We start from the raw sequence: 18,578 nt of genomic DNA, 5'->3' as shown, positions 1-18,578 counted from the left end.
CATGTATGGAGAAGATGTATTGACAGAACGACAGTGCCAAAACCGGTTTACAAAATTTCGTTCTGGCGATTTCGATATTGAAGATGCAGCACATTCTGGATGGCCAGTTGAAGCCAATGAAAAGAAAATAAAGGTACCGATTGAAGGAAACTGTCGAATAACAACACGTGAAATCACTAAGAGATTAAATTTGTCAAACTGAACTGTTTATGATTACTTCAAACAAATTGGTTTCGTTTCAAAGCTTGATATATGGGTTCCACATGTTCTTAAAGAGAGATCTCTTTGGTGGGATTTTAAGGAAATTTTTTTTTTTTGGAGCTTTTACAAGCTCCAATAAAAAATTTCCTTAATTGTAAATAAATTGTTTACTCGATGGCATCGAGTAAACAAATTGAGTAATATTATCAAACAGAAAAGGCAGCCAGAATTGATCAACAAAACAGGTGTAGTGTTTTACCACGATAATGTGAAATTTCACACAAGTTTGGTAACGCATCAGAAACTGTTATAACTTACTTGTTAGATGGGATGTGCTATCACACCAACCATATTCACCAGATCAAGCACACTCAGATTATTACTTGTTCTGGTCGATACAAATTTTTTTTTTAACTGTATGACATTTACTTGAAATGACAATGTCAAAAATCACTTGGATCAGTGTTTTGTAAGCAACGATGAAAACTTTTATGAATGTGAAATCATGCTACTACCAGAAATGATGACAACAGGTATTTGACCAAAATGGTTGATATATAATTCAATAAAATATTTATTTATTATAAAAATATTGTGGTTTTTTCCACAGAAAAAAAACGAAATTACTTTCTGAACAACCCAATATTATCTTGAAGACATTTTAAGTGTAAAATGAGCAAAAATTATTGTGATATTGTCACAATGCCATGCTGCAATTTTTAATCATATTTTTAATTAATTTAATTTAAAATATATGATCTGAATCCCAGATTATTAGTGTCTTGCCTGTATACATCATACTTTTCCTGACAACAACATTCATGCTGATTGTCTATGTAACTCTGTTCCGGGGAAAGTTTTGAATTGAAATTATGTGACTTCTGGTCCATACCAAAAGTTCATAAACAGTTAATTGGGGCCTTCTGATCTTAAGCTTTTCATATCTGGTCTCGACTTTCATCTATCTAAAATCATTCTTGAGAGTAAGGAAGGCAGACAGATGGATGACAGTGGAAATTTATAGGTTTACAATTTTTTCAAATTGCAACCCAAAAAGGAATTTAAATTAAACACTTAGTACTAGAAAAACTTGTTTGAGTGGGTATGACATTGAGCAGTATAGCCAAAGACATCAATTAGTGGAGAATAACATCATGTGGTCTACTTGCAATGACTGTTGATTGTTGTTTTGAATGATGAATGCAAGATGCATCTCTATTTTGTAAAAAATAGAGAAGTAAAAATTGGGTTTAAAAAAATGCATCTTAGAATTGTGGAAACAATGTATTACAATTTAGGAATAGCCAAACTTTTGCATTATTGAAAATTAATTTTAAAATTTTTCAGTTTTAGTATGGATTCAAGTAAATGTACTACAGCAGAAAGTACGCCAGTAAAGAGAGATGACACAAAAGGTCAGAAAATGCAACATGGGATGATGGCTTTAATACGTGTCAATCCATCTCAACAGACTTATGAGATAATTGAATGTGAAGATGAAAAGAAAAAATGTACTTTATCAGAATGCAGTGCCTCTCCTGTTGAAAGTTTAATTGAAGATGAACAAAATATGCAAAATCAGATGTTAACTGTTAGGTAATTGTTTGATACATATATATTTAGATTTAATTTCTTTAAAGAAACCAAAAATATTTTTTAAAATTTAGTGGTGAAGATTCAGAATGTGAACAGATATGGGAAATTCAAGATGAACTGAATACACTTGATAGTTTTTTTAGAGCACATGTTACTGCTTTAAAAAAACAAATTGAAACTGCTTGTCAGGAATTCACTTTAGCACAGTAAGTATTTTAATAAGTTTTTAATTGTTTGAATAATTTACAGTAATTTAAAAATAAAAAATATCAGAATTATTAAAAAGGATATTATATAAAATTTTATATGCATAATTTTATAACTGTAGCAATCTTTTTTAAAAAATATTTTAAAGTATATTTGAAAATACAATGGATTGCTATTTTGATAAATGCAGATTATCAATATAAAATAGATTAATTCATATATATTTTTACATTATTAATGTGGGCAATAATTAGCTTAATAAAATTTAAAATTTTAATTCATTGATAAAATTCTTGTATTTCATAAAACTTAATTTAAAAAGTAATTATTATATTGATCTATTTAATAATTACAGAAAGAAATATAAAACATTAGAAAAAGAATATGTAAATGCTAAAGTTGAATTTCTTCAGAAGTTAGAACAGAAAGAACAATTGCAAGAAAACCTGCATACTGTTATTCAACAGTATGAAGCTCACAGAGCTGTTAAGTTACACGAGCTTGAACAACGGCTTAGGAAATTTATTTTGAGTCGTGATGGAAAGATAAAGCAAGAAAAACAAGTAAGATTTTAGTTTTATTTGCAATAATTGTTAATTTTGGTATACAATAGACTTTGCTTAAATATTATAATCACAGATGTTATTCATTTCGAATCTTATCAAAACTAACAGGTTCCAAATATATATGTTACACATTAATAAAACTTCACTTATTATTATTAATTCAGTTGTTGTTATCTTTGGGTAAATACTGTAGACATTTTCAGCTCTTTTTGTGTTATCAACCTCAATATGAAACTGAGAAAAAAGTCATTATTAGTTACTGATATGTGTTTTAACCAGTGCTTGTTTTTTATTACTCTTTCTTCCTGCAAGTTCTTAAAGATAGTACAGAAAACAATTTTTTAAATCACATTAATGACATCCAAAAATACTATTTAGCTTTAATGTATGATCATTGTTGTCTAAAATGTAAAATATGTTGAATTACAAAGATTTGGTTTAATTTTATAGTCATGCATCTGAACTGATATTAGTAAATGTAGAAAATGAAATGTAAAATGCACAAATTTATCATAACTATAAATTTTTTTCATATTAGTGAAAAATTTAAAAGAAGTTAATGTTATACAGTGTTCAAGACTGCTGTTTGATATAAAAAAAAATTTAATAACTTTTTGTTCATTCAGTTATTCTTAGATATATTATGTACTCAAATATAAAATTTTATAATACAACTTTTTAAATAATCACATAGAAAATATATTTTATGTTATCAGTATAATATGTAATATCTTTTAGATATTATATGATTAATTCTGTAGGCTTAGTTACTGCTAGTAGTTTTAAAATCTTAAATCTGAATCTTCATTCTACTTTTAATAACATAATTAAGATTATTATTGAAAAATGATTCAAATGGCATAGTATACAAATGCAAAGGTGATTAAAATATATTAGCAGAAAATAATAATGATGACTTGGCTAGAGATTTAGCTTCAGTATCATTTAGAAACTTTTTCATGTAAATGTAAAGAAATTATCTGTAACAACTACAGAAATGTTATTAAATAATAGTGCCACTAATCTAAATGAATAGTGGATGGCAAAAATTTGAAAGCTGTTGCTACATTATTCAATATAGTTTTAACAATGATATTACCTGTTAAATTTGTTATAAGTAACTTTAGAAAATTTAGAAAATTAGATAGATAAAGCTAGCATTAATTTTGTTTATTTTATGTTATCCTTAATCATAAGATTATGTTTTAGACATTTTTAAAATACAAAATCAGACTATAAAATAATAATAACATTCACTAAGCTTTCCCTGAAAAAATAATTAATATTACTACTAATTTTAATAAAACTGTCAATAGCACAAAAATTATATAATTATGAATAACTCAAAATGTTTGATACTATCAATCAATATAATTGGAATATATGAGAAGTATTAAACATATTAGGATTTTTACAAATAATGACTAAATTGTTCAAACTATATCTTCTCTTTTGTTATTCCTTTTAAAGGTAACTTAATGATTCCTTCTATAACTACCGTATCTCTCTTGGGATATCTTAGGTAATACTTTACATAGTACTGCTTCATACATAGTTACATGAAAACCGTACATAAAATTATAAGTTAAAATACAGTGGTACCTCAGGATACGAATGTCCCAGCATACGAAATTTTCAGGATACGACATGAAATTCGAAGACAGTTTTGCTCCACGATACGAACAAAAACTCACCATACGACGTTACATTAGTTCGCTGCATCATTTTTTAATCATTTCTGTTCATCAGTCTCAGTCCATGTGTTTGCTTCGTCGTGGAAGGCAGTGGCGTAGCGTAGTGGGGCAGCAGGGGCGGCACTTTTAGGGGCGCGGCAAAATTTCATAATAAATAATAATAATATTTTGTAAAAATTTGAACCATTTCATTTCGTGCTTTTGTCGCACCTACGATTCGGACCGATTGAAATGAGCACGGAATTTTTCATTACTTATTCAGTGACAAAACTGAATTTTAGTATTTTAAATTGAGATACCTAAATAAGGGGGCGGCGAAATGTTCCTCCGCCCGGGCGGCTGACACCCACGCTATGCCACTGGTGGAAGGATCTCGTTCGATAAAGGAAATTTTGAGGTATTATCAGAAAGTGACTGATTTTATTGAAAAGAAGCATCCCGAAAAGATTCATACTAGCCGTATCTTGGAGTAATGACATTTGCCTAAGACATTTTAGAAACATTTTAAAAAGTAGGCAAAGTCAAACCTCTGTGGATAGATATTTTACCAAGCGACCTCTATCCAGTGAAAGTGCTGGTGGAAGTGAAGGAAAGAAAGCAAAAAGCAGTGAATAAAAATAACAACACTAATTTTTTTTATCTTTTCTAAGTTATTTTTAAGTTATTGTTACATTATGTTATGTAAGTTACGTTTTAGTATCATTTCCCTTCTCCCCCTCCTCCGCCACCAGTTTACACCTTCACCGTCGTCTATCCTCAAAAGTAAAGTGCAAATAAAACTACATTTTTTTAAAATCAGTTATTATTCTATTATGGTTGTTTTTACATTTACAACTACAAAATGCATTTTTCAGTGTTTTCCTTACTATAGTTATTTTTTTATGTACTACTTAGCTTTAATTTGAGTGTGTTTTTCGTGTTGGAACGAATTATTTGGTTTTACATGTAATAGTATGGGGAAAAATGATTCACCTTACGACATTTTCATGATACGATCTCAGTGTCGGAACGGATTAATTTCGTATCCTGAGGTACCACTGTATTTTAAGCAAATAAAAAATATTCTCATATACTTTCAAAAGAGTTCATATCTAATGTTTAAAGGAAATTAACTCTTCTATAAACTTAAACAAATCTTATAAAATTAGATATTATTGTATGAAAAATATAAATGAATATTTTAATGCAAAAGAAATTTTCTGATATTTCTTTTGTAAATAAATTATATATGTATATATTTTTTATAATTTGAGTTTACTTTCAGAATCTCTTGAATGAAAGAAATTTCAACAAGGTCAATAACATCCATGAAAATATTGATAAGAAACAGCTAAGTCAAAGTGATGATGGAAGTAATCACATCAAGAATGAGAATGATGCAAGTCCAAAAGAGCAAGTTTAATATAAAGATACATATTGCATCTTATTTGTTCCTGGTTTGTCTTTCAAAAATTAGGACATATGCCAATATGTCTTGTTTGATATCTGCTCTGAACAAATTGTTCAATTATTGATAAATTAATGTCCAAAGTTTGACTATGATGATGATGATGATTCATTAGTGAATAATGATGAATATTTTGTTTCATCTATTGGTAAATTCTCTAATTTTTTTAGTTTCAAATATATATACATATATATAAGATGTTCTCATTCAATAATCTAATTTTATTTTGTTAATTTATAATTAAGATTTCCACTGAAGCTATATTCAGATGCAGAATTAGTCTCAAAGTACTGGTAAAAATCAGCCAATCATTTTACTGTTTAATACTCATAGAAAGGGAAAATTGTTTTATTAACATCTGCATTAAGACATATCTATTTTTTAATATATCTATGTATTATTTGCCTTTAAGAATTTATCTTTATGAAACAGGGATTTACATTTTCATAAATATATATATATATTTTAAATGTAGTTATTGCTACATAGTTTTAAAATTTTACTGTTAGAATGAAATTGTTGCTTGTTTTATTTTTGAATTTTTCCCTCATATCTAAAACACTTTTTATATTTTTATTAACATGAGATTTTAAATAATCAAATTGGCCATTTTCTCACTTGTGAGTATAGACGAATAGATTTTTTTAATGATTTCTACGAATCTGCATTAAACCAATTCATATGCTAGTATGAAGGATAATTACATTTCTACATACATATATTTTTGTAGATTGAGTATTTGGAAATGTATTTTGTAGTGTAATTAAATTATGTAATTAGTTATATGCACATATTCACTGTTAAGGATAGTTTATTCCAGAACTAAATTATAATTTTAAACAATCTTAATATTTCAGTTGAATGATTTTATTGATTACATAATAAGTTTAATATTAGCGTAATCAAAGTAATTAAGATTAATTAAATTATTTGTCAACATTCTGTATATAAATAATTTGGTTCTGTTTCATACAAAAAATTTACTTAATTTGATAGGAACATTTATCTAATAATATGTTAACATATTTTCAATAATTTATACCGCACACTTAAACAATTATGTGAAGGTTGTGGCAGGCTTTATTATTAAATATTACTGGACTGGCCAACAGATCAGTCACAGATCTCTTGGCAATGTGTTTTCTATGATAGTTTACCAGTTAAAATGAATGAAATGTAGTTGATAACACACAAAAATACATTTTGTTATTATTTTACAAGTCTTAAAATTTGTTAATTTAATGTTTTATTCATCTTGCTTAGAATAGCTTCTCAGGACAATGATCGGGAACTAACTACTGCCATACACCAAAGTTAGTATTATTATTTTTGGTTTTTTAATATTTTGCAAATTGATATCAAAATTTTAAAGGTACTGCAGGGAATTAGATCATGTGAATGTTTCTTTCTTATCAGTATTGTCTGACCAACTTATCTGTGCACATTTTCAATTATTGATATCTAAATTTATTTTAAATGCATTTCGCTCATAACAGGATTGTTGGTTAATTAGTTGTGATGATTTTGAATTCATTAACACGAAACAGAAACATGTTTAATGAAATTCTAGTCATAAAGCAAGCTTATGTATTTTCAACAAATTATTATATGAAAAATATTCTAGTCAATAAATACTCTTACAATAAAATAGATTGTTCCAAAAAATATGATGTGTGTAAAATAAATATAGCTAAAATAATATCCAACTAACTTATTTTTACAAAATCTTATTTTAACTAAGGTCAACAATTCCATTTATATCACTCTTTGGAATAAAATGTCCTTAACAGTAAATTATTTATATGTTAACAATCACTATTTATTATAATGTTGTACATAAGTTATTTTATTTGAATTTTTAATTCTGACAAAGATTGCTGTTAGAAAATGAAGGTAACACATTTTTAATAAAATTATAAGAAATCTTTTAATCACAGATAATCCATTTTAAAATCCAAAAACTTACGTTAATCAAAAATATGTTTTTTACCACAGGAAAGTTATTTTTATTATGAGTTTATTATTCAAACCATGTATTATTATCTCATACTAATCATATATCACAAAAATATTTATTTTTTTTGAGTTATAATCTTTATTTGAATTAGTTGTTGTTGTATGTGTTGTTAATGATTTTTAATTATTTAAGCTATTGGGTATGAATTAAAATATTTCTTCCAATGATGTAAAATTATTTAAAATTTTATTATTGTTGATTTAGTGGCCTATAAATGTAACTAGATTTTACTGTGAAGGAGCAATGGCTTCCATCATTATCGTGATAAATATTTAATGCGATTTGGCCAATTATTTTCTTAAGAATATACATTATCTAGTCATTTAAAATGTAAATTTGATTTTATATATATATGTATATACATAAATGTGTATAAATATGCACTAGAAATACACAATTTATTGTCACCACATTGCACAGTGCCTTATTCTTTAACGGTATTTCGATTACCGTTTTGAACATACCATAAATATCTTTTAAGTACACCAAAATGTAGGAAAGTGTTAAATTTGTGCCATCAAATGCAAATTATATATAAATAAATATACGTATAATACACCGATATTTCTATTACTGCAATAACATTCAGACAGGAAGTAGTGTTAATTGCACAACTGTGATTTTTTTAGACTGGTCACTTAATTGTTTTAATTCTGATATGTGCCTTTTAAATGATCTTCATGTAACTTTGTTATTCTGTATCGATTTAAAAAATAAAAATATATTGCTTATGTTCACGAAACGTTTACGAGAAATTTTATTCTTAAATACAGTAAATTGTAAAAAATCTTACTTTAACAATCTAATTGATGGCATTTGAATATCCTAATTTTAAAATTTTGTATGTTTTTCAAGATGTTTATATATCCTTATAATGAAAGCACGAAGATGTTCGTTGACTTATTTTTCATATTATATCATTGTTGCATCTTACGACAGTTTCTCTTGTTGGTTAAATCTATGCCAAATTATAGGAAATCTTAGAAAATTGGGGCCACACAATAGGCAATTGGAGTGTGATTCAAACTAACTGGGTGATAGCTGCTGTCATTCATTGGGAACTCCACAAACTACAAGATGGTGCAGATGTGCTTTCATCTTCATTTCTGCGGACAATAGAAAAATGGTTTTTGTAGACGTTTTGTTTTGTCAATGTGCTGTTGTTGAATTCTTCTTAGTGAGAACTTTGCTGCTGCACAAATTCATCAGCATTTATGGAGATGCCTGCTTGGGTCTCAGTACAATGAAAAGGTGGGTGAAAGATTTTAGAGAAGGACCTACAAATGTTGCCGAAAAGCCTCAGAGTGGCCGCCACGAACAGCAACACAGATGTGGTTGATGAGCTTGTCGAGAGGCCTACTGTTACAGAAATTGTACGTCATTTGAATGTTGGACACAATGCCATACAGAAAATGATAGTCTCTTGGTTATCACAAGGTTTGTTCAAGGAAAATTCTGCAACTTCCTACAAACGACCATAAACACACATTTGACCACGTTCTGACTTACTGGTATGCCGTCAAACTGATGACAAGAATTTTCTGAACAGTATTATGATGGGAAACATGGCACAGTTCCACCATTTCAACCCAGAAACAAGCAGAGGATAGAATGGAAGCACAATAACTCACCTAGGCCAAAAAATCCAAGAGCAGTTCCTTCATCTGGAAAAATGGGCACCATGTTCTGGGATGCAGAGGGATGCATGTTGGTCGATTTTCTTCCAAGACCATCAATACTTCTTGGTACGTGCAGACATTGCAGAAACTGCAACGAGCACTACATGACAGACATCCATACACTATCATCATTTTGCAACAAGACAATGCTTGTCCTCATACAGATGGTCATACAAAATGTAATTGAAATGATGGCTAAGTGTTGCTTCCACATCTTCCCTACAGCCCACCCTAGCACTGTCAGACTCACTTGTTCACTCCATTGAAAGACACAATGAAAGATACAAAGTTTGATGATGATGACCGAGTCCTAGGTGAGGTTTGCAGGTGCTGGAACAGACTTCTACAGGAGTAGGATTTTGAAGCTGCCAGTACAATGACAGAAATGTGTCCATCGTTCTAGCGGATGTGTGGAAAAGTAGTGATATGTTCCAATGTGTACTTACCACAAGCACTATTAAACAAAGTTGTTATTGAATTCATGCAATATCACTTGGCTCACAACTTTTGGTACATGCCACATACATTTGTGGTTATTAATATGAAGATTACTTCTCTCAAAACTTTAATCCCAGAAAAACAGCGTAATTTGATACAAGCAAAATATAACAGAATATGAATAATTTTTCATCTAAAAATTGTAATAAAAACATGCAAGTACATGTCCCAGTTCACTACAAGCGTTGTATTGTATATCAGGCGACGAGCCAGAACAATAGACAGACCCAAGCATCACAAAGTTGATTGGTCCAAGCGTTGCCTGAACTCTTATTCCTCGACAAGTTTGACAAGCCCTGTTCAAAGGGGTCAGATTTCAAAAAATTCCTCTAGGACTAGTAGAACATCCGGGTAACAAAGGAGCAAATCTCGAACGTTCCAAAATTTCCACAAGTGGCACGAGCAGACAGTGCCCTGAATAAAAGATAATTTCCTTGTTCTATCGTACATATGGTCAAATGGCATTTTGGCCAATATGATGTTGGGAAGACGCAAGAGTTGGCCCGGCCGAGACTCCGGAGGCCGGCGCACCACCAAGGCAGCTTCCAGGCGGAACACGGATGGCGAAGGTCACCACGGGCTCGGGTGTCTCGGATACAGGTCGGTCGAGTGCCGTAAAGGCCATAAACGAGACGAGCTCGGCGAGGTTTTGGCTCGGATCGGCAGAAAAGACCGTCTCTCAACAAGGTAAATTCCTCAAGACATGAAAGGTCGTGTGCCTGCAAAATTCTCAAAACCAAAGCATATATTGTAAGGGGGCCAATTGTAAGGTTTAGTTTTACAAANTATTTGACCAAAATGGTTGATATATAATTCAATAAAATATTTATTTATTATAAAAATATTGTGGTTTTTTCCACAGAAAAAAAACGAAATTACTTTCTGAACAACCCAATATTATCTTGAAGACATTTTAAGTGTAAAATGAGCAAAAATTATTGTGATATTGTCACAATGCCATGCTGCAATTTTTAATCATATTTTTAATTAATTTAATTTAAAATATATGATCTGAATCCCAGATTATTAGTGTCTTGCCTGTATACATCATACTTTTCCTGACAACAACATTCATGCTGATTGTCTATGTAACTCTGTTCCGGGGAAAGTTTTGAATTGAAATTATGTGACTTCTGGTCCATACCAAAAGTTCATAAACAGTTAATTGGGGCCTTCTGATCTTAAGCTTTTCATATCTGGTCTCGACTTTCATCTATCTAAAATCATTCTTGAGAGTAAGGAAGGCAGACAGATGGATGACAGTGGAAATTTATAGGTTTACAATTTTTTCAAATTGCAACCCAAAAAGGAATTTAAATTAAACACTTAGTACTAGAAAAACTTGTTTGAGTGGGTATGACATTGAGCAGTATAGCCAAAGACATCAATTAGTGGAGAATAACATCATGTGGTCTACTTGCAATGACTGTTGATTGTTGTTTTGAATGATGAATGCAAGATGCATCTCTATTTTGTAAAAAATAGAGAAGTAAAAATTGGGTTTAAAAAAATGCATCTTAGAATTGTGGAAACAATGTATTACAATTTAGGAATAGCCAAACTTTTGCATTATTGAAAATTAATTTTAAAATTTTTCAGTTTTAGTATGGATTCAAGTAAATGTACTACAGCAGAAAGTACGCCAGTAAAGAGAGATGACACAAAAGGTCAGAAAATGCAACATGGGATGATGGCTTTAATACGTGTCAATCCATCTCAACAGACTTATGAGATAATTGAATGTGAAGATGAAAAGAAAAAATGTACTTTATCAGAATGCAGTGCCTCTCCTGTTGAAAGTTTAATTGAAGATGAACAAAATATGCAAAATCAGATGTTAACTGTTAGGTAATTGTTTGATACATATATATTTAGATTTAATTTCTTTAAAGAAACCAAAAATATTTTTTAAAATTTAGTGGTGAAGATTCAGAATGTGAACAGATATGGGAAATTCAAGATGAACTGAATACACTTGATAGTTTTTTTAGAGCACATGTTACTGCTTTAAAAAAACAAATTGAAACTGCTTGTCAGGAATTCACTTTAGCACAGTAAGTATTTTAATAAGTTTTTAATTGTTTGAATAATTTACAGTAATTTAAAAATAAAAAATATCAGAAATATACAAGAAATTTGTCTGTCATTTTTTTCGGTCGTTTCAACACAGTTCAGAATGAGTAACACCGTTACTTCCTCACATATGTCAAGAAAATATAAAATAGAACGATACAATCGCTATAAAAGACGAAATTCAAATATTCCTTCAAAAATGTTTAAAAAAACAAAAGATAGCTGAACCACCATCTAATCATTCCACAGAGGAAAGCACCGAGGAACCAGCATATCACTTGCAAAATAATGCAACTGAAAACCCATTCTATATTTATCAATAATATATTAGAAAAAAAATGCTAGTGACATCCAAACAATAGTGAATCTAGGGAAAAAAGTGTTTAATGCCCGAACAGAATATTACAACTGTTATTTATCAAGATCAATCTCTTAATATTTTACAGTGAATTACTAAATAAAGAAATGAAAATTATTTTGGACTGTGGCAGTACAAAGCATAAATACGTTATATATATACATACGCAACCCCTACCGCTCTGGAGGACTCGGGTTCGAATCCGAACGGGTCGAAAAATCCCCAGGACTTTTTCGTAAGGTGGTCCGTTCGGATATGTCGGGCCCCGTCCCTCACCACTCAGCAGCCCCATTACGAACCCATAATGCAAGCCCATTATGGGCTTGCAAAAAGAGGCCCTCTTAGTGCTCACAGGGCGAAGAGTTAAAAAACCCCTGAACTAAAGTATGGAATATTTTGTAATTGTTGTGGTAAAATTCTTATCTTAAAATAATCCAATTCACAAAAATATATCCAACTTTTAACAATTAGAGAATATGATAGATATATTAAAGAATTTACACACCAAACGTAAAGATATTTGCATAAATTACAGTTACNTACAACTACAAAATGCATTTTTCAGTGTTTTCCTTACTATAGTTATTTTTTTATGTACTACTTAGCTTTAATTTGAGTGTTTTTTTCGTGTTGGAACGAATTATTTGGTTTTACATGTAATAGTATGGGGAAAAATGATTCACCTTACGACATTTTCATGATACGATCTCAGTGTCGGAACGGATTAATTTCGTATCCTGAGGTACCACTGTATTTTAAGCAAATAAAAAATATTCTCATATACTTTCAAAAGAGTTCATATCTAATGTTTAAAGGAAATTAACTCTTCTATAAACTTAAACAAATCTTATAAAATTAGATATTATTGTATGAAAAATATAAATGAATATTTTAATGCAAAAGAAATTTTCTGATATTTCTTTTGTAAATAAATTATATATGTATATATTTTTTATAATTTGAGTTTACTTTCAGAATCTCTTGAATGAAAGAAATTTCAACAAGGTCAATAACATCCATGAAAATATTGATAAGAAACAGCTAAGTCAAAGTGATGATGGAAGTAATCACATCAAGAATGAGAATGATGCAAGTCCAAAAGAGCAAGTTTAATATAAAGATACATATTGCATCTTATTTGTTCCTGGTTTGTCTTTCAAAAATTAGGACATATGCCAATATGTCTTGTTTGATATCTGCTCTGAACAAATTGTTCAATTATTGATAAATTAATGTCCAAAGTTTGACTATGATGATGATGATGATTCATTAGTGAATAATGATGAATATTTTGTTTCATCTATTGGTAAATTCTCTAATTTTTTTAGTTTCAAATATATATACATATATATAAGATGTTCTCATTCAATAATCTAATTTTATTTTGTTAATTTATAATTAAGATTTCCACTGAAGCTATATTCAGATGCAGAATTAGTCTCAAAGTACTGGTAAAAATCAGCCAATCATTTTACTGTTTAATACTCATAGAAAGGGAAAATTGTTTTATTAACATCTGCATTAAGACATATCTATTTTTTAATATATCTATGTATTATTTGCCTTTAAGAATTTATCTTTATGAAACAGGGATTTACATTTTCATAAATATATATATATATTTTAAATGTAGTTATTGCTACATAGTTTTAAAATTTTACTGTTAGAATGAAATTGTTGCTTGTTTTATTTTTGAATTTTTCCCTCATATCTAAAACACTTTTTATATTTTTATTAACATGAGATTTTAAATAATCAAATTGGCCATTTTCTCACTTGTGAGTATAGACGAATAGATTTTTTTAATGATTTCTACGAATCTGCATTAAACCAATTCATATGCTAGTATGAAGGATAATTACATTTCTACATACATATATTTTTGTAGATTGAGTATTTGGAAATGTATTTTGTAGTGTAATTAAATTATGTAATTAGTTATATGCACATATTCACTGTTAAGGATAGTTTATTCCAGAACTAAATTATAATTTTAAACAATCTTAATATTTCAGTTGAATGATTTTATTGATTACATAATAAGTTTAATATTAGCGTAATCAAAGTAATTAAGATTAATTAAATTATTTGTCAACATTCTGTATCTAAATAATTTGGTTCTGTTTCATACAAAAAATTTACTTAATTTGATAGGAACATTTATCTAATAATATGTTAACATATTTTCAATAATTTATACCGCACACTTAAACAATTATGTGAAGGTTGTGGCAGGCTTTATTATTAAATATTACTGGACTGGCCAACAGATCAGTCACAGATCTCTTGGCAATGTGTTTTCTATGATAGTTTACCAGTTAAAATGAATGAAATGTAGTTGATAACACACAAAAATACATTTTGTTATTATTTTACAAGTCTTAAAATTTGTTAATTTAATGTTTTATTCATCTTGCTTAGAATAGCTTCTCAGGACAATGATCGGGAACTAACTACTGCCATACACCAAAGTTAGTATTATTATTTTTGGTTTTTTAATATTTTGCAAATTGATATCAAAATTTTAAAGGTACTGCAGGGAATTAGATCATGTGAATGTTTCTTTCTTATCAGTATTGTCTGACCAACTTATCTGTGCACATTTTCAATTATTGATATCTAAATTTATTTTAAATGCATTTCGCTCATAACAGGATTGTTGGTTAATTAGTTGTGATGATTTTGAATTCATTAACACGAAACAGAAACATGTTTAATGAAATTCTAGTCATAAAGCAAGCTTATGTATTTTCAACAAATTATTATATGAAAAATATTCTAGTCAATAAATACTCTTACAATAAAATAGATTGTTCCAAAAAATATGATGTGTGTAAAATAAATATAGCTAAAATAATATCCAACTAACTTATTTTTACAAAATCTTATTTTAACTAAGGTCAACAATTCCATTTATATCACTCTTTGGAATAAAATGTCCTTAACAGTAAATTATTTATATGTTAACAATCACTATTTATTATAATGTTGTACATAAGTTATTTTATTTGAATTTTTAATTCTGACAAAGATTGCTGTTAGAAAATGAAGGTAACACATTTTTAATAAAATTATAAGAAATCTTTTAATCACAGATAATCCATTTTAAAATCCAAAAACTTACGTTAATCAAAAATATGTTTTTTACCACAGGAAAGTTATTTTTATTATGAGTTTATTATTCAAACCATGTATTATTATCTCATACTAATCATATATCACAAAAATATTTATTTTTTTTGAGTTATAATCTTTATTTGAATTAGTTGTTGTTGTATGTGTTGTTAATGATTTTTAATTATTTAAGCTATTGGGTATGAATTAAAATATTTCTTCCAATGATGTAAAATTATTTAAAATTTTATTATTGTTGATTTAGTGGCCTATAAATGTAACTAGATTTTACTGTGAAGGAGCAATGGCTTCCATCATTATCGTGATAAATATTTAATGCGATTTGGCCAATTATTTTCTTAAGAATATACATTATCTAGTCATTTAAAATGTAAATTTGATTTTATATATATATGTATATACATAAATGTGTATAAATATGCACTAGAAATACACAATTTATTGTCACCACATTGCACAGTGCCTTATTCTTTAACGGTATTTCGATTACCGTTTTGAACATACCATAAATATCTTTTAAGTACACCAAAATGTAGGAAAGTGTTAAATTTGTGCCATCAAATGCAAATTATATATAAATAAATATACGTATAATACACCGATATTTCTATTACTGCAATAACATTCAGACAGGAAGTAGTGTTAATTGCACAACTGTGATTTTTTTAGACTGGTCACTTAATTGTTTTAATTCTGATATGTGCCTTTTAAATGATCTTCATGTAACTTTGTTATTCTGTATCGATTTAAAAAATAAAAATATATTGCTTATGTTCACGAAATGTTTACGAGAAATTTTATTCTTAAATACAGTAAATTGTAAAAAATCTTACTTTAACAATCTAATTGATGGCATTTGAATATCCTAATTTTAAAATTTTGTATGTTTTTCAAGATGTTTATATATCCTTATAATGAAAGCACGAAGATGTTCGTTGACTTATTTTTCATATTATATCATTGTTGCATCTTACGACAGTTTCTCTTGTTGGTTAAATCTATGCCAAATTATAGGAAATCTTAGAAAATTGGGGCCACACAATAGGCAATTGGAGTGTGATTCAAACTAACTGGGTGATAGCTGCTGTCATTCATTGGGAACTCCACAAACTACAAGATGGTGCAGATGTGCTTTCATCTTCATTTCTGCGGACAATAGAAAAATGGTTTTTGTAGACGTTTTGTTTTGTCAATGTGCTGTTGTTGAATTCTTCTTAGTGAGAACTTTGCTGCTGCACAAATTCATCAGCATTTATGGAGATGCCTGCTTGGGTCTCAGTACAATGAAAAGGTGGGTGAAAGATTTTAGAGAAGGACCTACAAATGTTGCCGAAAAGCCTCAGAGTGGCCGCCACGAACAGCAACACATATGTGGTTGATGAGCTTGTCGAGAGGCCTACTGTTACAGAAATTCTACGTCATTTGAATGTTGGACACAATGCCATACAGAAAATGATAGTCTCTTGGTTATCACAAGGTTTGTTCAAGGAAAATTCTGCAACTTCCTACAAACGACCATAAACACACATTTGACCACGTTCTGACTTACTGGTATGCCGTCAAACTGATGACAAGAATTTTCTGAACAGTATTATGATGGGAAACATGGCACAGTTCCACCATTTCAACCCAGAAACAAGCAGAGGATAGAATGGAAGCACAATAACTCACCTAGGCCAAAAAATCCAAGAGCAGTTCCTTCATCTGGAAAAATGGGCACCATGTTCTGGGATGCAGAGGGATGCATGTTGGTCGATTTTCTTCCAAGACCATCAATACTTCTTGGTACGTGCAGACATTGCAGAAACTGCAACGAGCACTACATGACAGACATCCATACACTATCATCATTTTGCAACAAGACAATGCTTGTCCTCATACAGATGGTCATACAAAATGTAATTGAAATGATGGCTAAGTGTTGCTTCCACATCTTCCCTACAGCCCACCCTAGCACTGTCAGACTCACTTGTTCACTCCATTGAAAGACACAATGAAAGATACAAAGTTTGATGATGATGACCGAGTCCTAGGTGAGGTTTGCAGGTGCTGGAACAGACTTCTAAAGGAGTAGGATTTTGAAGCTGCCAGTACAATGACAGAAATGTGTCCATCGTTCTAGCGGATGTGTGGAAAAGTAGTGATATGTTCCAATGTGTACTTACCACAAGCACTATTAAACAAAGTTGTTATTGAATTCATGCAATATCACTTGGCTCACAACTTTTGGTACATGCCACATACATTTGTGGTTATTAATATGAAGATTACTTCTCTCAAAACTTTAATCCCAGAAAAACAGCGTAATTTGATACAAGCAAAATATAACAGAATATGAATAATTTTTCATCTAAAAATTGTAATAAAAACATGCAAGTACATGTCCCAGTTCACTACAAGCGTTGTATTGTATATCAGGCGACGAGCCAGAACAATAGACAGACCCAAGCATCACAAAGTTGATTGGTCCAAGCGTTGCCTGAACTCTTATTCCTCGACAAGTTTGACAAGCCCCGTTCAAAGGGGTCAGATTTCAAAAAATTCCTCTAGGACTAGTAGAACATCTGGGTAACAAAGAAGCAAATCTCGAACATTCCAACATTTCCACAAGTGGCACGAGCAGACAGTGCCCTGAATAAAAGATAATTTCCTTGTTCTATCATACATATGGTCAAATGGCATTTTGGCCAATATGACGTTGGGAAGACGCAAGAGTTGGCCCGGCCGAGACTACGGAGGCCGGCGCACCACCAAGGCAGCTTCCAGGCGGAACACGGATGGCAAAGGTCACCACGGGCTCGGGTGTCTCGGATACAGGTCGGTCGAGTGCCGTAAAGGCCATAGACGAGATGAGCCCGGTGAGGTTTTGGCTCGGATCGGCAGAAAAGACCGTCTCTCAACAAGGTAAATTCCTCAAGACATGAAAGGTCGTGTGCCTGCAAAATTCTCAAAACCAAAGCATATATTGTAAGGGGGCCAATTGTAAGGTTTAGTTTTACAAAAAAAAAGTGTATAATTTAGTGTTACATTGTCACAATGTGGGCTGCAATTTTTAATCATCATTTTAATTTAAAATATACGAACTTCCGGTCTAGACCGGAAGTCGC

At 30.0% G+C, this 18,578-nt stretch overlaps 2 protein-coding genes across 2 annotated transcripts; both read left to right on the top strand.

The window, feature by feature from the left end:
- Positions 1 to 1,531: 1,531 nt before the first annotated feature.
- Positions 1,532 to 8,470, top strand: LOC111625854. Its single transcript, XM_023369094.1, has 4 exons — positions 1,532 to 1,797; positions 1,869 to 2,003; positions 2,360 to 2,567; positions 5,529 to 8,470. The coding sequence occupies exons 1-4, from the start codon at positions 1,556 to 1,558 to the stop codon at positions 5,664 to 5,666; spliced, it is 723 nt and encodes a 240-aa protein (XP_023224862.1). The 5' UTR covers positions 1,532 to 1,555; the 3' UTR covers positions 5,667 to 8,470.
- A 3,016-nt stretch (positions 8,471 to 11,486) lies between these two features.
- LOC111625860 lies at positions 11,487 to 14,812 on the top strand. Its single transcript, XM_023369100.1, has 3 exons — positions 11,487 to 11,753; positions 11,825 to 11,959; positions 14,758 to 14,812. Exons 1-3 carry the CDS (start codon positions 11,512 to 11,514, stop codon positions 14,810 to 14,812), a joined length of 432 nt encoding a protein of 143 aa, XP_023224868.1. The 5' UTR covers positions 11,487 to 11,511.
- Positions 14,813 to 18,578: the final 3,766 nt, after the last annotated feature.

The sequence above is a fragment of the Centruroides sculpturatus genome, unplaced genomic scaffold (genome assembly GCF_000671375.1).
Source record: "Centruroides sculpturatus isolate CEXI.00-Female unplaced genomic scaffold, Cexi_2.0 scaffold427, whole genome shotgun sequence".
Lineage (NCBI taxonomy): Eukaryota > Metazoa > Arthropoda > Arachnida > Scorpiones > Buthidae > Centruroides > Centruroides sculpturatus.
This window is presented reverse-complemented; position numbering and strand designations above follow the sequence as displayed.